The sequence below is a fragment of the Anomaloglossus baeobatrachus genome, chromosome 1 (genome assembly GCF_048569485.1).
Source record: "Anomaloglossus baeobatrachus isolate aAnoBae1 chromosome 1, aAnoBae1.hap1, whole genome shotgun sequence".
NCBI classification, from domain to species: Eukaryota; Metazoa; Chordata; class Amphibia; order Anura; family Aromobatidae; genus Anomaloglossus; species Anomaloglossus baeobatrachus.
The window spans coordinates 191,962,950-191,985,796 of NC_134353.1; the positions used below are offsets into that span (position 1 = coordinate 191,962,950).

The window sequence follows — 22,847 nt, forward strand, 5'->3', positions numbered from 1 at the left end:
CACATCCCATCTATCGCTTGTTACAGTTGATTTTCTGGATTTGAAAATTTCCTCGCTGAATTCAAGAATTGTGACAGATCTTTTCCGGAAACCGACCTCAACAAATAGTCTTTTGCACTATTCAAGTTTTCACCCAGCGCACCAACGTAAAGGAATCCCGAAGGGCCAATTCCTTCGTCTCCGAAGGAATTGCAGCAGAGAGGAAGATTTCTACACACAATCCCAGGATCTGACTAAAAGATTTTTGGCAAGAGGATATCCTAAAAAGGTAATTTCTCAGGCCTTTCAACATTCTGCCTCTAGGGAAAGGAGAGATGTACTGGCCAAACAAGATCGCCAAAATAGAGCAGAATATAAGACTAGTATCACTACTGTGTATAATAATCAATGGTCAGATCTACGCCGTATACTGCAGAAAAATTGGGGGATCTTGCAAAATGAACAAGCCCTAACTAAACATATTTCTGATGTGCCGGGCATGGTGGCTAGGAGGGCTAGAAATCTTAAGGACTCCCTTACAGCTAGTCATTTTTGCAGACCCACAAAAAGAACGGATGGGGTTTTTTTTGTTGAAGGCTCCTATCCATTTGGAAATTGCAGTATTTGCCCTCTCATGCTAGCTAGGGATCTAATTTTCTGTACTATGTTTCCATCCTTACAGAGACCTCGGGGCTTTATCAATTGCAGGACCAAGAATTTGGTCTATGGACTCATTTTTGGATGCCCTAAAATATATGTCGGACAGACGGGACAAGAGCTCCGAAAACGGACCCAGCAGCATCTATCTACTATTGGAACAGCAAAAACGGATCTGGAAAAAGGAAAAACGATATCATCAGTGGCTATGCATTTTTTGAAGGAACATGGCGGGCGGACATCTAATATAAGGATCCTTGGACTAGAAAGAATCAAAACCAACATCAGAGGTGGTAATACCACCTTGGATCTACTTAGACGTGAATCGGCTTGGATTTTTCAGCTGAATTGTCTTGCCCCACATGGTATAAATGAGGACCTTCTATTTACGGGGTTCTACAAACAGAGGTGATGTTGTTCCCTCTTCTTTGACTCTGGGTGACTTTAAGTGGTGTTGGTTGTATTGATAAACTCCATAAATGTCTCTATTTCTACAGTTATAACTAAAAAAAATATATATATTTTTTTTTGGTCTGGGCCTTGAAAAGAAAAGAAAGTATATTTGCATGTAAACTATATATGGGGGTTCCTATTCCCTTTATTAGGGCTGCTCACCTTTCTCTGGTGATAGCCGTTATCCCAATATATATATATATATATATATATATATATATATATATATATATATATATATATATATATATATATATATACCTTTTCTGCATTTTCTATATATTTTGGATCATATGGGCCCAGATTAAAGAGAATAATAAATAAGAAAGATATATACACCATCTAAAACTATATATATTTCTTGCTATATGTATTTTGTGGTGACTCTACTTTACATTTATCTGGTATTCTGAATAGGAACCTACTTCCTATGTATTTTTGATACAAAACAACTTCTCCTCTAAAAACTGAACCTATAAGCTCCTCTGTCTCCTTACATGGGGGCCGCCATGTTTTCGGAGTCCCGCGCATGCGCGGTACCCGAAAATACTCAGTAATCCCTCTCCTCTTCCTGATTGAACGCTGGCGTGCATGTGACTTCCGGGACGCCGGGGACATGCCGAACGCGGCGTTTTCAACTATCAGGTGGATTTACAAACAGCTGTCAAGGTAATTTGTCGGGTTATTTAAACCCCAGCCCTCTATGTGGGCACACTCTACCCCTGACGAAGCTGTCCCAGGCGACAGCGATACGCGTGGGGATTCTCCTACCCCACCCTGGCTATCATTTGGACTCTGATCTTTGGTGTATCCAGTATGGGCTGGTAAATTTGTTACCTTAGGGTTCCTTGTACCATTACTGCTGCAACTTATGCTGACACTCTATACTGGTACTGTGGTTCATGTGGATGTGGCAATTGTTTTATCTTGTGCAAATGTATTTGCTATTTATTCTAATATGCTTATAACTATGCCAACTACAACATTTTATCACTAGGATCTTTTATGTATTGCATGCAGCCCTACTAGGATAACCTTTGTGACCTCTTATATTGCCAGGGGGATGCTTTATCTCTTACAGGGGATAAACATAGTTTACATAGGCTTTTCTATATGCCTTTTTAAGTGGTTTTAATAGGTCTGTGCCCACATAATTGTTTGCTTTATTAATAAAAACCTTTGTACACTTATACAGGTGTATCCCTGGCTCTTTGCACACCATCTTTTTTCTTCAGCTCCAGAGAGAGATTTTCTAACCAGAAAGGAATTTACACATCTGAGCATGCTCTGTTATTAAAAGACGGAACCGTCGCCGGAATCCATCATTTGATGGATTGGACGGATTCAGGCACCCATAGGCTTCCATTGTAACCAACGACGGATGCCGACAGAATCCTGTGCACTGCGTTTTTTTGACGCTACAAAAAAAGTTACATTCTGCGTTGCTTCTGCCCAGCGGTCAGTCATTCCATGGCTGATCAGTCGCATAGCGGATGCAACGCAGGGCCATTAGTCGCAATCCGTCTTTAATACAAGTCTATGGGGAAAAAACGGAAACCTGCAAAATATTTTGCAGGATACCGTAATTCCTCAAGGCGACGGATTGTGACTGATGCAAAACAATGGAAGTGTGAAAGCAGCCATAGAAGTAACCTTTTTAAAGCGTACCTGTCCTTTCACACACAACTATTAGAAAAGCCTTGATATAATGCCCTCATCTACCACAATAAAAGAGGTTAGAACTACTGAATATGTCCACTAACTGTCAATATTCTAAAAGTCCTTTAACTTTCCACCTACTCCTTTTAAGTGCACGGTTCTTCTTCCTCAGTTTTCTGCCAGCACTATATGTGCTGAAATTTTCTTTCATAAACTTTCCAGTATGCATTACTTGCGAGCAAGGATTAGCATGTGAAATAGTCAGGATCTATCTCTATTAATAACAGTAAATTTTTCAGCATACCGAAGAGTCAAATGCACCAGTTTACATGCACAACATAGCATGGTGCACAACCAGCAAACAAAAGGAAAATCAGAGGTCACGCACCAGGTCTTTAACATAAGTTTCAAGTCTACAAAAGTAATGTAAGACAAAAGAGCCAATAAGAGTAAGTAACTTAAGTAACTCACAGGTACCATAATGGTGCAATGTGATTAAAGGGAACAAGTCAACTGATCATGCTGGGCAGTTTGAATCCAGTATGGCAATAACAATTGCCTCTGCTACGGGAGCCCGGAGGCAGGCAACGGTAGTGGTAGTAGTACGTGCGGAGGATAACAGGCCGCAGAGCGGCCGCTCAGTAACCCCTCGCCTCCCGGTCACCGTGTTACTACATTGATGACTTCCACACAGTTCATTCTCACACTGAAGCAATAAACTGCACGCAGTAGTAGTCTTTTCAAGCAACGGGACTTTACTAGGATTCTTCTCAATAACATATACAGGATTCATCTTCTGCACTTCACTTCTGGTCTACACAGCATTTAAAACAGTTAACTTCTCAGCTTTCCTTCTCATCTGTTCAGTATCTACAACGTCTATCTTCTTCACTATCCGGGCACAGTCCCTGGTCCCATTAGGGTTCTCTCCAAATTCCACTGCACAATTCAAATGGTGGCCGACCGCTTTCCTGGCACCTGGACTCTTGACGACACCACTAGACCCCTCATTCTCCTGGCTAACATGACTCTGCACGACCAACTCAACCAGTCCTGGGGTCCTTCCCTTTGTAAACAGGGGGCCACTGATCTGTAGTCCCGCCGAGGACGTCATAGGGTATACGTATCCAGGAAATGGACGCTTTGCCTGCCGTCTCGGCTATACCTGGTTTCTGGGGCCACGATTACACGATCACAAACGTGCAATTCCCGTGGGTCCGTATACGCAGGGTTGCCCCCCTATGGGTCGGTAGATTAAGTGAGTAATCTGGGCAAAAGAGAGGTTTGGGCTTTCTCCCTGTAACTACTCCTGGGGACTCTCCTAACCCCCTGTTCTGATACTGTCCTTTTTAGAAGCTCTCTCTCTCCTCCTTTCCTTTAACCCCTGACTTGCCTACCCAGGTGTCAGGACTGCTGCCCTTGAGCCACACTGCCACCTGGTGGCCACTTACACAAAATACCATACATCATATTACACATTAAACAACAGTGTGTCGGCCACTTCCGCAGGGGTGGCCATAACCCTGACCCTCTTACACATTCAGGTATGTTTTACTCTGAAACACTGCTTTAGAGAAATCATACATTGGGATGTCGGCTACTGATTATTTGTCTCAGATGACAAGTCTGAGGAAGGTCTTCTCCCTGCTCATCTTCTAAAGATGTCACAATGACTTTGGAATAGTGGGGAACTGGGGTTCCTAAACAGTCCCTCAAGTTAGTGGGCTCTATGCGATCCCTATTCTCAGGGATAGTCCTAATGGTGGAGAGGCCTGAGTCTCTTTCCTGGTCCTGCTCCTCATCAGTCCTAATCTAATCCCCCCTCCCCCTCCCTCAGGGAGGAATAGGACAAGAGTGAGTTGAAACTACAGAAAAAGACAAACTATGGAAAAAAAAACAGCATGCACACACTGGCTAAGACAATAAGAGATTCAGGAGGAGAACAAAAGCAGGAAGGAAGTACAAAACAACAGGGGTACATTCCACAACCGCACCACTAAAAACTTTCACCAGAGAAAGTCTGGCACACCACACTCCACAGACCAACATAGAATAGACTATAGCTGGCATGGGTAGAAGGATTCCAACAGTATAAATAGGAGGGTGGCAGATGTGATAGGTCTCCCCACAACATGTGATTAAAGGAACAAGCATACTTGCAGAGATTAACGCTTCCTAGCCTGCCTATGAATTAGCACATAGCAGGTTGATGCCCATGTCCGCCTGTATTGATTCTAGATACTAAAGAAACCATCGGGCGGAGTGTCAAAATCTGCAATCTGAACAGGGTCCAATGGCACCCTTATACTCGGCGAAGTTTGTGCAAAACAAAAGATTGTCAAGTTTCTACACACACACACACACTTGTAGGGAGGGCCCTGTCATGGAACGTGGGGCAGACTAACGCCACTTGGTACTTGCTCAGACTAGTCATCGGAAACACAAAAGCCCTGATTAATCCGAGCTTTTACGCCCAAAAAAGTGGCATAAAAGTTTTGAACAGTTGAACAATTTTTGTGCAACGCGGAGTTGCACATAAATGTTGCAGCTTTTGCCATTTTCTTGGCAGTTTCTGGAAGTGCGGTGGGCGTGTGACACGACAGGTCGTCTATTTCATGACCCCTGACTGGAGGAGCATACTACTAGTCAGATGCTCTAGATTCATGAAGAAGTGTGGACCTCTTCATAAACCATAAGTCTCTGACTCCACCACACCCACTCATCAAGACCAATGAGACAATCTACTGGTTCTATAGATGTCAGTGGTCTCCAGAAGGGTTATGACAATTAGTAATACCCTAGGAACAGTAACATGTCTTTCCACTCTATAAAACTATACGCTTCCTTCCTATAGTCTAAAGAGAGACGTATGGCCTTGTAACATTCTTTCTGCTTGACCAATTGAGTAAATGAGATTACATAGTTATGTATTCAGAAACCTTCTTCTGTCATGGAGTATGATCAGACCAGAGCAGACACCAATTTGTCAAGCATGGTTTACTTGTTTTAATTGAGAACTAAGTTCTTTGTCCTTGAATGTTTCTAGGTCATATTTTTGTCAATGGTCTTACACTTCAATTACCTATTGCCCTGAGGACGAATGCACCTAGCATCAGAAATATGATAACATTAAAGTTGGACCTTGATGTTATGATGACTGGTTAGATTTATTACCCTTAGTATAAATGACACAATATATTTTGTTCAATCCATTGATAAGACATGTGGCATTATTAATTATATGTGGATAGCCCGGGCTTAGCCTTTGTATTTCCTAAGCTCAGAATAGAACAGCAGGAGCGCGCTCTTAATGACTATCCTTTGTGGCATTTCCTACAATGCTTTTCTCAATAGGTCACCTTTGAATTAAATCAAACACTGACTAGTCTGGGAGGTTATAATTATGTTCTTAATTATAGACAGAAAATATACAATCAATTCATCTCTATTATCGCTGGTGGGCAGAATAATATACAATGCATTTCTTTACAGTCACTGGTGACTAGATTATCTCTGACTACTGTTGTGTAGTATTACAAAGGCACTCTTGCATCTGCTCTAGCTGTGTACACGAGCCTCAATAATCACATGGCTACCAGGATAAGGCCAAACCTGCTGCTGCTCATGTGAATTTTGCCATAAGGAGATATTTAGCCGGGCTATTACTATGGTTCTTATGTTTGAGATGATTATTAGCTTTCTTAAATTTCTGCTACTTCCTTTACTCCGACAAACTCTGCTACTGTCAATGGGAATGGAAACACATGGTCTCAATACTCCTCATACATTTCCATAAGATGCTTTAAAAAAAAGATGTTCCAGAATTATTTTATGAAGGCTAAAGGTATTTACAAAGCAGATGTCAGGATCCCTGATATACAGAGGCTTAACTGAAATCTGCATTGCAGTCCGGGATAAGACTCCTACCCACCACATGTTGTGATATAGCAGAACGCATTTTAGGCCTAATTCTAGTGTCCTTTTATGTGGCATAAGGGTCTTATAAACCTGTGAGGCACTGGGTCCTGTGTGCAACAGCTGCTCCTTTACCACCACAAGATTTGCCCGTCTTTAAAGAGAACCTCTCAGAACGAGAGTTTTACATATAGAAGTAGTGGTTTGACTGTGTAGGCGCTTATGTCTCAATGTGTATATTATATATATATATATATATACATACATACATACATACATACATACATACACAGTATAGACCAAAAGTTTGGACACACCTTCTCATCTCTAGAACAACTATTGAGAGGAGACTTTGTGCAGCAGGCCTTCATGGTAAAATAACTGCCAGGAAACCACTGCTAAGGACAGGCAACAAGCAGAAGAGACTTGTTTGGGCTAAAGAACACATGGAATGGACATTAGACCAGTGGAAATCTGTGCTTTGGTCGGAGTCCAAATTTGAGATCCTTGGATCCAACCACCGTGTCTTTGTAGAAAAGGGGAACGGATGGACTCTACATGCCTGGTTCCCACCGTGAAGCATGGAGGAGGAGGTGTGATGGTGTGGGGGTGCTTTGCTGGTGACACTGTTGGGGATTTATTCAAAATTGAAGGTATACTAAACCAGCATGGCTACCACAGCATTCTGCAGCGGCATGCTATTCCATCCGGTTTGCGTTTAGTTGGACCATCATTTATTTTTCAACAGGACAATGACCCCCAAACACACCTCCAGGCTGTGTAAGGGCTATTTGACTAAGAAGGAGAGTGATGAGGTGCTACGCCAGATGACCTGACCTCCAGTGTCACCAGACCTGAACCCAATCGAGATGGTTTGGGGTGAGCTGGACTGCAGAGTGAAGGCAAAAGGGCCAACAAGTGCTAAGCATTTCTGGGAACTCCTTCAAGACTGTTGGAAAACCAGTTCCGGTGACTACTTCTTAAAGCTCATCAAGAGAATGCCAAGAGTGTGCAAAGCAGTAATCAAAGCAAAAGGTGGCTACTTTGAAGAACCTAGAATATAAGACATATTTTCAGTTGTTTCACACTTTTTTAAGTATTTCATTCCACATGTTTTCATTCATATTTTTGATATACATATACAGAATTTAAATATACATATAATTATGCTGTGTATGTATATATATATATATATATATATATATATATATATATATGTGTGTATATATACAAACAGTATGTGTGTGTTTTTTGTAGAGATCCGATATCCAGCCATAAGGAATCTTGTGTAGAAGTAAATATATGAAAATAAAGCTGGAAGTGCAGTGTGGGCGTGTCCATCCATTTGAAAGAAGTAGTCCAAGTGCATAGACACCCCCCGTGCACTTCCACGTCCCCCAGCGGCTTCTATATTAGATTTCTCATGGATCTGTACAAAAAAAAGGTTTAATTCTTATTAGGGAATAAGCGCCTATAAAGCAATATTACTACTTTTAGATGCATCAATGTGTGCAGAGGTTTTGTTTAAAGATTTCCGCTAAACATGGACATACAATAAAATATACTATAGAGTGAAAGGCCAGACAAGGCCTTCAGGACTTGCATCAATACATTCAATGTTATCATACAGTTATAGCAAACTTTAAGCAATAAGGATCAATTGTATAGGCATTCAGTAATGTGCAGTTCTCCAATATGCCTCAACTGTACAGTAAAAATATGGAGCTAAGCCAAGGAGCTTTAGGCTACATCATCCTAAGGCTGTGTGTGCATGGTGCATTTTTTGCCGCGTGTTTTTGGGTGTAGTTTTGGTCCCAAATCTGCATGCATTTCCTTCCCCCGCAAAGTCTATGAGATTTCAGTTTTTCTGTCCGCACATTGCAGATTTTTTTTGGCTGTGTCTTTGTGGTGACCACAAAGATGCAGCATATCAATTCTTTCTGCGCTTTTGCCAGCATTTTTGAGCCCTTCCAGTCAATAGATTTGACTTAAAAAAAACGCACTGGGCAAAAACACTAAAAAAATGCAGTAAAATGCAGCAAGAAATGCATGCCGAGGGAACTTTTTTTTGTACCAAAAAGGTGCATCTTTGTGGTCACCACAAAGATGCAACGTGCGCACAAAGCCTAATGCTTTACATTTTGTGCATACGTTAGGGCAATTTTTCATTTTGTGCACTCATTCAATAGCATGCGTCATCCATGGCCCATGCAATATACCTTTTATGTCTTTGTGATGGCCAACTGTATAAGAATAAACAGAGAGCTACTTTTTTGCAACATAGTAACAAAAAGGTTCAATGATGTATACCTATCGATGTATGTATCTGTCTGATCTTTAGGGGATTTTTGGATTCTAAGGCGGGCTTTACACACTGCGACATCGCTACCAATTGCTAGTGATGTCGAGAGCGATAGCACCCGCCCCCGTTGTACATGCTATATCTGGTGCTTGCTGCCGTAGCGAACATTATCGCTACGGCAGCTTCACACGCACATACCTGCTCGGCGACGTCGCTGTGACCGCTGAACAATCCCTCCTTCAAGGGGGAGGTGCGTTCGGCGTCACAGTGACGTCACCGCGACATCACTAAGCAGCCGGCCAATAGAAGCGGAGGGGCGGAGATGAGTGGGACATAGCATCCCGCCCACCTTCTTCCTTCCGCATTGACGGTGGACGCAGGTAAGGAGATGTTTGTCGTTCCTGCAGTTTCACACACAGCAATATGTGCTGCTGCAGGAACGACAACCAACATTTTATCTGCAGCAGTAATGACATTATGGAAATGAACGACGTTACAGAGATCAGCGATATTTTACACTTTTGCGCTCGTTCATCGTCGCACCTAGGATTTACACATTGCGATGTCGCTACCGGCGCCGGATGTGCGTCACTAACGACGTGACCCCGACGATATATCGGTTGCGATGTCGCAACGTGTAAAGCCCGCCTTAGGCAAACATTTAAACGTTCAGTATTTGGTGTTCTTTTACCTTAGTATTTGTAAGGCAAAACCAGGAGTGGGTGAAAAATGCAAGAGTGGTGCCCGTGTTTCTATTATACTTGTCCTCAGATTGCTCCACTCCTGGCTTTGGCTACAAATACTGTGGTAAAAAAACTCCCTAAATACTTAACGTGTACATGTGGCCTAAGGAGAATGGGCTGCCCGCAGCCTTACCTATACTAATGGTTTTTGCCTGTCACGTAGAACTCCGAGTAGTTCACCTTATGCCATAGTAACCTTCCCCTAATGACGTGTCACAGTGAAACAAAAAATGGAGACCGTAGCAGAACAAGTCTGTTTACTTTCTTAGGTATAGACAGATCACTACTCCCATGTGCACAATGGTATTATGTCTGTGATGCTCACGTTGCTGTGATTTTATTTCTTACATTAGATTGGAGAATTTCGCCAAAACTGTGAAGATAAAATAACTCACAGATATCAAAATCCTTGGTAAGTGCTGTGTACCCGAGCTATTGACTGTGCTAATATTCTCATTAACCTTTGTTATAAAGCACCAGTGATTCATACAGCGGTGTGCGTTCATGGAATACTTCATTTCCACTGACATTTAGAAGATTAATTCTACATCACAAAGATAAGTGCACGAGGCTCCAAAACAACCAGCATGTCACTTTATTATCATGAGTCAATAGGATGACACTTGTAGATCCAAGTGATCATCATCTTTAAAGCTGGTGTCACACTAAACGACAGCGACAACGACGTCGCTATTACGTCACCATTTTCGGTGACGTAACAGCGACCTTGTAAGTCGCTGTTATGATCGCTGCTTAGCTGTCAAACACAGCAGAAGCAGCGATCATAAGGTCGCTGTGTTACATGTTCAGAGAGCAGGGAGCCGCGCTTAGCGCTGGCTCCTTGCTCTCCTGCAGCACACATCGGGTTAATTAACCCGATGTGTGCTGCAGCTACATGTCACAGTTCAGAGAGCAGGGAGCCGCGCTTAGCGCTGGCTCCTTGCTCTCCTGCAGCACACATCGGGTTAATTAACCCGATGTGTGCTGCAGCTACATGTCACAGTGCAGAGAGCAGGGAGCCGCGCGCACTGCTTAGCGCTGGCTCCTTGCTCTCCTTGCTACAGTATACATCGGGTTAATTACCCGATGCATACTGCAGCCACATGTCACAGTGCAGGAGCCGGCACTGGCAGCAAGAGCGGAGGCTGGTAACCAGCGTAAACATCGGGTAACCAGGGAAAGGTCTTCCCTTGGTTACCCGATGTTTACGCTGGTTACAGCTTACCGCAGCTGCCAGTGCCGGCTCCTGATCGCTTCATTTCGTCGCTCTCTCGCTGTCACACACAGCGATGTGTGTGTCACAGCGGGAGAGTGACGACCAAAAAATGAAGCTGGACATTCAGCAACGACCGGCGACCTCACAGCAGGGGCCAGGTCGTTGCTGGATGTCACACACAGCGACAGCGACGGGACGTCGCTGCAACATCACAGAAAATGGTGACGTAGCAGCGACGTCGTTGTCGTCGTCGTTATGTGTGACACCAGCTTAAGGATCTCATTTATCATGACATCTAACATGTAAGGACACACATGAAATAAATAACTGTTTCATAGCCTTTAGGTAGTTCTTGTGACTAGACAACATTTACAGGGATCCTTCTCATTGTATAATAGCCTAATACCTTCTCGGAAAAAGGGTTCTCCAGTGATAAACTCTTTAAAGGGTGTCCTGTCACAAAGTCCACAGTAATCAGCCAATCAGTAGAGGGGTCTGAGCAAAAAACTGTTCAATTATCCTGTAGGACAACTATAGGGGAAATAATGTGCTACACAATTCCTGATTACATCAATGCACACTTTATAAATAAAGCATGGATATGAGATACTTCAGAGAGATATGTGCCCAGTCTGGGATTGGCCCACTGGAGAACAGGAGAATCTTCTGGTGGGCCCCTTTGCATTAGTATGTCACTTATCCCCCAAACATGATCAGTAGTTGGCAGAATACATTTGATTCACTATGTAGAGATAAAGTAAGCGTCCCATCATTCAGTTTACAAACTACCCGATATATTAATTATGGAAGCAGGTAAATTTGTGAATGTAATATTTGAATGTAGTTGATTAGTGGGCCCCTAGAGTCAATATTAGTGATGGGCCCCTGATACTCCAGTCTGTCACTGGGTATGCACACTGGTCAGGCTCACCCTACACAGATGAAACATAACCCTTATCCTGTAGACTGTGAACCCTCGTGGGCAGGGTCCTCTTTCCTCCTCTACCTATCTGTATCTTGTATTTTTCATGATTATTGTGCTTATTTTTATTTTTTATGTATACTACTTTTCACATGAAAAGCACCATGGAATAAATGGCGCTATAATAATAACAACTCACACTTACAAGTCCATTTCGCATCCAGAAAAATGGACCGTTTTTCTTTGGTGTGACAGTCTAATTTTCATCTGTGTGTCATCTGTTTTTGATGAATGACCCAAGAGGGGGGAAGGTGGTGGGGGTTCCCAGGTGTCTTCTCTTAACATGTCTGTAAATGCGACCAAAGTAGGACATTTCAGTCTGACCATAGGTGCAAGTGTATAGTCAGATGTGTGAAAAGCTCCACAGACTATATGACAGCAGAAATATGACAGAGACTGATGTCTGATAACAGGGACTAATGTACTAAACTATACCTAGTAACAGAACTAGTAAAGGCATGAAGATTCTGCCAGCTTTTGCAACGATCTAAAATTTCACAAGGAGGCAAAGTACAATCAGAACAGTGTTTGGATTCCAGGATGTAGAACATATGGGTGTAGGATTCCTAAATAAATATTATATATATATATATATATATATATATATATATAATATTTTATTCATTTATACAGCGCTATATATATATATATATATATATATATATATATATTTTTTTTTATATAGAACTCATGGATGTAGGATTCCTAATTTTTATTTACGTTATATTAAAATTAATATTTCTTAACACTTTTTCTCACAGACTTAGAACTTTACTATTGCCTCTGCAACTGAAACCAGTGCGACAATCCGTATCTGACTATAAAAAATGAGCGAAATGGACTCCATCAAAACATTACGTCTTTATATTAAAAATGAATAAAATATATGGATGAATACGTGGGAACTGGTCATCAGATTCATACTCCCCGGACCATGGGTAGAATTAATCTGAAACATATCTGGAAACAGGCAGCCAGATTCTGAGTAATCTTACATTGGTTGGTCAGGGACTGTGAGTCCTGCTTCCCCTAGTTATGACAGTGTGATTCTGATGACATGGAGTCTTTCAGTGACTGTAATTCCTGCTGCCCCTGGTCCTGACAGCGTGACTCTGATGACATTGAGCCAGTCAACGACTGTGATTTCTGCTGCCCCTGGTCCTGAGACTGTGACTCTGATGACAGGTTCCCTTTAAATCATATTACATCACATTCTGGTATAATTTGCAGTAGATTAGTATTGTGTAATTCCTCCAGCTATTTTGAGCACTCTGACTCCAAAATAAATGAAGATTTTATTTTAGACTGTTTCATAGTGACTAAATGATGACTAAGATTGTGTAAAATTGGTTCAGCGATTAGTTTGCAAAATGTTTTGGACTTTAGACTTCTTTCTACTGACTAGGAACAAATGGAATGCTGTTTTGTGGAAGAAAAATATTTATGTTTAATTTGACCTGTCTGTGAGGATCAAAATCCAGATGGGATCTATTAGGAAACTTCTGTGATGTCAGTAGCAAAAGGGAGATATACTTGATACAGCTCTCTAGGGCCACCTGCTGGCAGAGGGGAACATTTGTGAAGAGGATGATGGAAAGCGAGGCTTATTTTTCCAGTTACAGAGAGGGAATTAACTCATACTGTCTTTTTTATACGTTGGTCTTAACATAAAGTGCAAATCTGTGATTTATTAGTAACGAGTCGTGCACAGATTTACTTTAAAGAACAAAGTGACTACAAGCAAAGAAGTTAAAAACGAGGGCATGATACAGAAACTGCTTTAGATATCAACATTTTAATTAGTCATGCGGGGTCCATTAGGTCCCAAGCGAGTTTGTTTTCATCATATTTCCTCAAGTATTGAAGGTAGGTAACCGTCTGTTTCAATAGTTTTCTAGCTCAGGTGTCCTTCCGTGCTCGGTGCATGGTGTTGACTACACGCACCCCACGTGACTAATAGTGTAAGTATCTTAGTGCAATTAACTAAATGTTAAAATGTCTAAAGTAGGGTGCCAAAGAACTGTCTGTTTAAATAGAGCGGTCGGACGCATGCTCAAACACCGCTTCATTCCCTTCTACAGAACTTCTGAAGATGACTGTCTCAAAGAAGTGAAAAGAGCAGTGGTCAAGCGTGTGCACTACTGTTCCATTCACACAGGGGACTTTGGGACCCCTGTTCTTATGACCGATAGGGGGACCAGTGGTTGGACCCACAGCATGCTATATCACCTAGACTATGGCTGGATGATAAATATATTTAGGAAACCTCTTTAGGGCTGTGGTGAGCAATTAATTTAACCGTTGGCTAAAAATATTATACTGTATATTTATATGCATTCTACTTTATTTGTAAATATATGGTTACAAAGTCATTTAAAAACATATACAGATATGATATAAGAGACGCATGCGTTGTGTTTCTGATCTGGTGATGTTGTTGGCGCATATCAATTTGATTTTTGGCTGACGCCGGTGGATCTGATCATGCAGCCGGTAATAGACACATTGGATCTAGCTGTTCAGCCTCTAGATTTAAGAGGTTTCCTTCAGTCCCTGTCCCACCACTCCCTTAGGATGCACACGTCGGAGTGTGGGGCGGTAGGAGCACACCAACGTGAATATCTTTCATGGATTTTTTATTAGAAGATGCTTTTTGTTAGTTTTTTTTGTACTATTTACTTTCACTAGAGGACCAAGCAGGGTTTAGAAAGGCAGAAGAACAAGAGATGCAATTGCTAACATTAGACAGAAAATGGAAAAGGCCACAGTACTGTATATAATATGTAGCTCTATTTTTGTTTCATCGACTACAGTAAAGCCTTTTGACTGTGTTGATCACCAGAAACAGAATACCATGAAGGATATGGGTGTGCAAAACCATCTGACCAGCCTCATTAGGAACCTTTAGATCGACCAAGAAGCAACCGTGTGATCGGAACATGGTGACATTGCATAATTCAAAGTAGAGTGAGGCGTCAAACAAGCATGCATCCTCTCACCATTTCTCTTCAATTTATAGGCAGAAGCTATTTTCAGGAAGGCTGGACGTGCCAAAAAAACGATTAAAAATTGCTGGACGAATCATCAACAATCTTAAATATGCAGACAATACAACACTTATAGCAACAAGCATAGATGGAATGAAGGACTTATTACAGAGTGTCAAGATGGAAAGCTCAAACATGAAACTCCTACTTAATACAAAGACAACAAAGATATTGACTACTGCCAAGTATGACTCGGACACATTTGAGATGGATGGCACTGAACTAGAAGTTGTAAAAGACTTCAACCTACTCGGATCAATGATAACTCAAGATACAATGACAACACCAGACGTCAATATGAGAATAGCTATGGGCAAATCTACACTGAAGTCACTGCACAAGGTCCTCAAATCAATTTCACTGGTGATGAAGCCATGAATCGTACAGTTTCTGTTCTTTTCTGTAGTAACATATGGATGCGAGACCTGGACGATAAAGAAACAAGACAGAAGAAGAATCAATACCTTCAAAATGTGGTGCTGGAAAAAGATGTTATCAATACTATTGATGGCAAGAAGAACAAACAAATCAATTTTGGAACAAATCAAGCCAGACATGACACTTGAAGCAAGGATCACCAAGCTATGACTTGCCTACTTTGTACACATCCTATGAAGAAAGCAATCACTGGAGAATTACATCATGGTTGGAAGAATTGAAGGAACAATGCGAAGAGGAAGACCAGGAACCCGACAGTTTGATATTACCAAGATAATGGCGGAGAAGACCTTGGTGGACCTACCTAGGCTTGCACAAGATTGATCTTCCTACAAAGAGTTCATCCATCAAGTCACCATGGCTTGAGATCAAGCTGAAGTCTGTTAAAAAAAAAACAAAAACCATGAGCCTACAAATAGTGTTATAATTTATCTAAAGGGTACTTTACACGCTGCGATATCGGTACCGATATCGCTAGCGAGCGTATCCACCCCCATCGGTTGTGCGTCACTGGCAAATCGCTGCCCGTGGTGCACAACATCGCTAACACCCGTCACACGGACTTACCTTCCCTGTGACGTCGCTCTGGCCGGCGATCTGCCTCCTTTTTAAGGGGGCGGTTCGTGCGGCGTCACAGGGCAGCCGTCCAATAGCAGAGGAGGGGCGGAGATGCCAGAACATGCCGCCCACCTCCGTTCTTCCTCATTGCCAGTGGACGCAGGTAAGGAGATGTTCGTCGTTCCTGTGGTGTCACACATAGTGATGTGTGCTGCCGCAGGAACGACGAACATCGTACCTGCAGCAGCAACGATATTTGGAAAAGGAGCGACGTGTCAACGAGCAACGATTTTTCACGTTTTTGCTCTCGTTGATCGTCACTCCTTGGTGTCACACGCTGTGGTGTCACACGCTGCAATGTCACCAACGGCACCGGATGTGCGTCACTAACAACGTGACCCAGACGATATATCGTTAGCGATGTCGCAGCGTGTAAAGCACCCTTAACAATAGTGTTTATGAATACAGGTGTACAGACTACTTATTGGTCTGAATTCCAGCATGTCAGCGCAGTACTGCACTTTATTTTTTGTTTTTAATGGGTTATTTTCTTTTAGGTTATTCTAATTTATTTGACCAAGACTGTTGTGGAAGGCAGAACCAACATGACAAACTTAGAGTAGTCCTCCCATGAAGTTTTTTTTTTTTTTCCCATTTAATCTGTGTATATAGTGTAGTATGAGTATATTAGTATATTCACCTACAGCCTCCTTTTCTAGTATCCAGCGCCCTTCCGCTCCTCTTCTTAGTGACGTCACAGCTCCTCAGCCTGTCAGGATCACTCTGTACATGAGCCGGATGTTTCTTTTACGATGTTCTGATGCTCCACAGGCTTAGGCTATGTGCGCACGTTGCGTACAAGCCCTGCAGAAATTTCTGCAGCGATCTGAAGAGCACATGTGCGCTTTAGATCGCTGCAGAAATCTCCGTAGTGAGCGCCGATTCCATGCGCTCTGCCTGCAGCTCCTGCCATAGACAGAGCAGGAGCTGCCGGCAAAGCGCAGGAAAGAAGTGACATGTCACTTCTTTTTGCGCAGCGCTTCGGCAGTAGCCGAAGCGCTGCGCTCTTAAACGCCACGTGCGCACGGCCCCTGCACAATCTCCATAGACTGTGCAGGGGACGCAGGACGCATGCAGTTACGCTGCGCTACAAAGCGCAGCGTAACTGCATGTTTTTACGCGACGTGCGCACATAGCCTTACATTGTAAAAGAGAATTCCAGGTGATGTGAAACCAAAAGTGACCCAGAGAGTGTGAAGTGCGGTGACATCACTGAGAAGATGAGCAGAATGGCACTGTATCCTAGAGAAAGTGGAGGTACTGTAGGGGAGTATAGTAATACACACACTACATTACATACACATATACACAGTTTAAATGAAAAAATAAAACAACTTAATTGGAGAGTGTCTTGAAAAGGAACTGTCCGCAGAGAATGGCTGTTGGAACCAAGTACAGACACTCGATGCATCATGGCGGAGCCTATCATGTAAATACACTTTCTTTTGGATCTATAGAAACAGAGCTGTCAATCACAGAAGAGGGGAGGGTGGAGATTGAGGGAAAACAAGCAGATGGGAAGGTGTATTTAAATATTCGGCAACGTCATGATGCACGCAATCTTCTGTACTTGGTCTGATGGTCTAAACAGTCATTCTGTGCAGAGTCCCTTTTGTGCAAAAAAAATATTAACCTGCAAATATGGGATAATCTGCAAGTTAATAGCATTCTAAAGCTGTTTGGCTGCTGAACTGAAAACCTGGCTACCAGGAAGAAATTATCTTTATCCCTTCCGGTAGCCTTCAGTCATAGAGGTGCAGCTTCAGTAACAATTACAACTCAATACATAGTGAGCTGTGAACATGCCCCGGCACTGACTGACAGACGGCTCTGGACTGATGCACTGCTGAGTCAGCTGTCAGACAGTGACAGGGTGTAGTTACAGCCTCCGCTAACTGTGTACTGAGCAGTGACTGAAACCGCACCCTATGTGCCTAGATGTTAATCAACCACTCCCACACACACACACAGTATAATGGCCCACACACTGATGCTCGTACATCCCAGGATGAGTGTACCATTAAAATTAAGATTACGAGGGAAAGAGCTGCCGTGTTATTCAGAGCAGGATTGAAATGGGCTATACATCCTGCACTGATTGACTGCAGCAGTCACATCTGCATATCCAGAGCAGGATTGAGATGGGCTATACATCCTGCACTGATTGGCTGCAGCAGTCACATCTGTATATCCAGAGCAGGATTGAGATGGGCTATACATCCTGCACTGATTGGCTGCAGCAGTCACATCTGTATATCCAGAGCAGGATTGAGATGGGCTATACATCCTGCACTGATTGGCTGCAGCAGTCACATCTGTATATCCAGAGCAGGATTGAGATGGGCTATACATCCTGCACTGATTGGCTGCAGCAGTCACATCTGTATATCCAGAGCAGGATTGAGATGGGCTATACATCCTGCACTGATTGTTCAAGATGTGACTGCTGCAGCCAGACAGACAGAGAAGTGGCCAGAGTGAATTAACATAGTCGGGTCAGCGAACTGACCAAGAGAATGAGTGACCAAGTGAGATGGGTCACTAAAAGTATTCTCAGCAGTAAAGCCCCTCATAGCTTACAGCTCCTTGAAGGTAAACTGGCCAAAACGGATTAAGACGTGAGAGGTGACAAGTGTCTCGGTTGGGTATCCCTGAAGCATCATTAGGAGATGAGCCTAGTCCAGCCATATTTACATTACTTCTTCAAGAGGCAGATGATCGCAGGGAGGACAGGATGACTTTCACAGACTGTGTTGTTATATTGCGCTGGTTGGTGGTGAAAGGCTTGGGAACATAGAAGAGACTGTCTTAAAACAGTCTGTGTTGATAATGAAACATCTGCAAAGATAAGTATCTGCCATCCTCTTGTTTTTAAACTTTTGTGATATTTGATACAAATAATAAAAGGTATACTTTTCCAATTTATTCAAAGCTATATATAATTTGTAAATAGGTATTTTTCAATGCCATTTGATTTATAGACACATTTATAGTTACTGTATGTAAAAAGTTTCCAGGGTGCCATTATTGATACTACTGTATAGGATTACCTATACTGTATACTTATATCAAGTAAAAAAGTAAATAGAATACAGCAGGACAGATACAGTAGACCCTTCATCAAGGAAGGCAGACACCCCCAAAAGAATCACATTCCCCAGACCTCCTTAGACCGAAAACAATTAGAGTTGTTAAGTGCCACTGATGGATGGGCTCTCACAAACCGATCTGCCTTTCAAAGGCGCATCATCATCAGGTCCTTTGCCATTCCTGCTGCTTTCCATTCCAGAAAAGTGTAGTGGTTGAGTCCCCCTAGTGACTGGAAGTGGTAATATCTGATCTGTGTGTTAAAGCCCAGCACTAGCCAATTCTTATTATTGTGGAGTCTATTTAGTGTGATTCTTCTAGAAAACCAGACACCCCCAAAAGAAGGGTTTACTGTACCTGTCCTGCTATATTCTATTTACTTTTTTTACACCTCCAGTGGTAGTTGCCTGGACACTTTTTTTTTTTTCTGAACTAGGGCTTATATTTGGAGTAGGGCTTATATTTCAAGTATACTCCCAAAATCCTGAAAAATGTATATAAAACCTGCCTTGCAGTAATCTGATTTGCCAGCAGTGAGAAGTCAAGCTACAGGCAAATTAGCTTTGAAGTGCATTGGGGGCTTGTCCATACAAGAGGCTGCTTCTTGCTTCTGCTTCCCCAGTAGGAAAACGCTGATGGCGGCAGCCCCGTGTATATACCAGGCCGCAATTGTTACGCGGCCTAGGTGCCTGCGGCTGCAAGAAGCAGGTAAGGGGGACACCGAGGGAATGGCGGAAAGGTGAGAAAAAAATGTATTTTTTTTTGTTGTTTTCTTTTTTTGTATTTGAACAATGTCATAACGGGATATTACTACAGAATGGCACTTTACTACCTAGGGGCAATATAGGCACATTACTACTATGGGGTAATATGGGCACATTACTACCAGGGGGCAATATTGGCACACTACTACAAGATGGAGACAATATGGTCACATTACTACAAAATGGGGACAATATGGGCACATTACTACAAGGGAGTAGTAATATCCCTGTAGTAATGGGCACATTACTACAAGATGGAGACAATATGGACACATTACTACAAGGGGGTCAATATGGGAACATTACTACATGATGGAGACAACAAGGGAGCAATATTGGCACATTACTACAAGGGGGCAATATGTGCACAGTACTACAAGATGGAGACAATATGGGCACATTACTACAAGGGGGTCAATATGGGAACATTACTACAAGGGAGCAATATTGGCACATTACTACAAGGGGGCAATATGTGCACAGTACTACAAGATGGGGACAATATGAGCACATTACTACAAGGGGGTCAATATGGGAACATTACTACAAGGGGTCAATATGGGCACATTACTACAAGGGGTCAATATGGGAACATTACTACAAGGGGGCAATATGGGAACATTACTACAAGGGGGCAATATGGGAACATTACTATCAGGGGGCAATATGGGCACATTACTACCAGGGGGCAATATGGGCACATTACTACAAGATAGGGTCAAGAGGCCAATATGGGTACATTACTACCAGGGGCCAATATGGGCACATTACTACCGGGGGCCAATATGGGCACATTACTACCGGGGGCCAATATGGGCACATTACTACAAGATGAGGACAATATGGGTACATTACTACAAGATGGGGCCAATATGGGCACATTACTACCGGGGGCCAATATGGGCACATTACTACAAGATGAGGACAATATGGGTACATTACTACAAGATGGGGACAATATGGGCACATTACTATAAGATGGGGACAATATGGGCACATTACTATAAGATGGGGACAATATGGGCACATTAGGACCAGGATGGAAATATAACTACAAAATGTTGTCAAAAATTACTACCGTATATGGTGGTAATTGTAAAACGTTATTACTTACAAGAAGGGGATAAAATGTAAAAAAAAAATAAAATAAAAAAGAATGAATTTTTTTCCCATAAAAACTATTTTTAATACATAAACTGAAATTAAAAAAAAAAGTGCATACATGTTATAAACAGGTGAAAAATGTTCAAAAAACGTGATCTAAAAGGGGTATAGAAAAAATATGCGATCATTAAAAAGGTCACTGGGTTCAGCAAAGAATGCAGCCCCCCAAATATTTTTTTTTTCCTATGTGCAGTCCTTATACTTAGCAGAGTTTGAGACCTCTGCTATAAATAAACCTCCCCTCATTCCATACACTTCCAGGTTAATTACTTGTGGCTGTAGATCTCAATTTCTCAGTAATGCAGATCAAATTACTGCACATATCATTTGTATTGTTCTTCTAGAACCTGTACAACCATACCACTAGTGTCAGTAGTAACTTGTTCTGACAGATTCACTTTAAATTACTTTGGTGAATGGAAAATATTTTTTTTTTTTTTATGAATAAAATAATCTGTTTAATTCTTTCTTTTTTTTTTGTGACACAGGCACCCTCTGCCACATATTCTTGATTCACAAGGATCTGGATCACGAGCAACACTAGCATGGACTCAGAACAGATATGATTGCTGCCCTCCTGAATCAGAATGGGCTCAAATGCTTGAGTAATACGAGACTCTCCTTGTGCAACTCCATCTACCTTAGTGCAGGTATACCTTTATCAAATAGAATGTCCAAATTACATTTTTCAGTACAATTCAAGCTACTCAGTTTATTATTGACACCACAGCTTAATCTTGGTGTGGGGAATATATGAAATAGGTCTAATTCTATATTTTTCTCTAAGAGAAGTGGCAGTGAAAAAAATGGATCCCAAAAATTGTTCCACAATCTCCGGTGAATGAAGTGATACCAAATACATAGTCAGGATCTACCACGCAGCAGGTCTCAAAAAAATGGAGGTACAAAATGTAGAAACCAGCGTCCAAACAGGTTATTTTCCAATCAACTTATTCTATTCTGCGATTTACAAAGAAGACTTTCAACCTATCTCAGGTCTTTTTAAAGTACATACAAAAGACAACAAGCCAGATATAAATGGTGTAGCCCCAAAGATCCCACCAATCAGTGCATAGAGATCCATCAAATAACATTCATGTTACAGTATATGAAAATAAATTAAAAAAAACAATACAGCATGATTCATAACCCCTTAAGGACCGAGACACTTTGCATGTTAATCACTGAGCCTCAACTTCCAAATCTGACCAGTGTCACTTTATGTGGTAATAACTCTGGAATGCGTCAACATATCACAGTGATTCGGAGAATGCTTTTTCGGGACACACTGTACTTCATATTAGTAAGAAATTGTGATCAATATAATGTGTTTATTTATGAAAATAAATTATATGGTGCATTTTCTCATGAGTACTCCATTACCCCACGTATGGTGGACAACTACTTCTTGGGCACACGGCAGGGCTCGGAAGGGTAGAATCGCCATTTGACTTTTAGAACTCAAATGTGGCTGGATAGATAGCCAACAGCATGCCACATTTATGGAGAGCCCCTGATGTGGCTACACAGTGTAAATCCCCCACAAGTAACCCGATTTTGGAAACTACACCCCTTGAGGTATTTATATAAAAGGTGTGGTGAGCATCTTGAACCCACAAGTACTTCACAGAATTTAAAAAACACTGGACCGTGATAATTAAAAAATTAAGTTTTTCTCCAAAAATGTTGTTTTAGTCCCAACTTTTAAATTTTTACTAGGGTGAGAAGAGAAAAGGACCACAAAATTTGTTGTGAAAATTTCTCTCTATACACCGGTACCCCATATGTGGTCAGAAACTCTCATTTAGGTGTATGGCATGGGT

At 41.9% G+C, this 22,847-nt stretch overlaps 1 protein-coding gene across 1 annotated transcript in view; it reads left to right on the forward strand.

Annotated features, from left to right (window-relative positions):
* Positions 1-22,338, forward strand: part of SPMIP2 (sperm microtubule inner protein 2) — a 71,171-nt gene extending 48,833 nt beyond the window's left edge. Inside the window, exons 3-4 of the mRNA XM_075335258.1 lie at positions 10,062-10,120; positions 21,513-22,338. Coding sequence (XP_075191373.1) covers positions 10,062-10,120; positions 21,513-21,633 — 180 coding nt within the window. The 3' untranslated portion in view covers positions 21,634-22,338. The remainder of the gene's footprint in view (positions 1-10,061; positions 10,121-21,512) is intronic.
* The last annotated feature ends 509 nt before the right edge of the window (positions 22,339-22,847 follow it).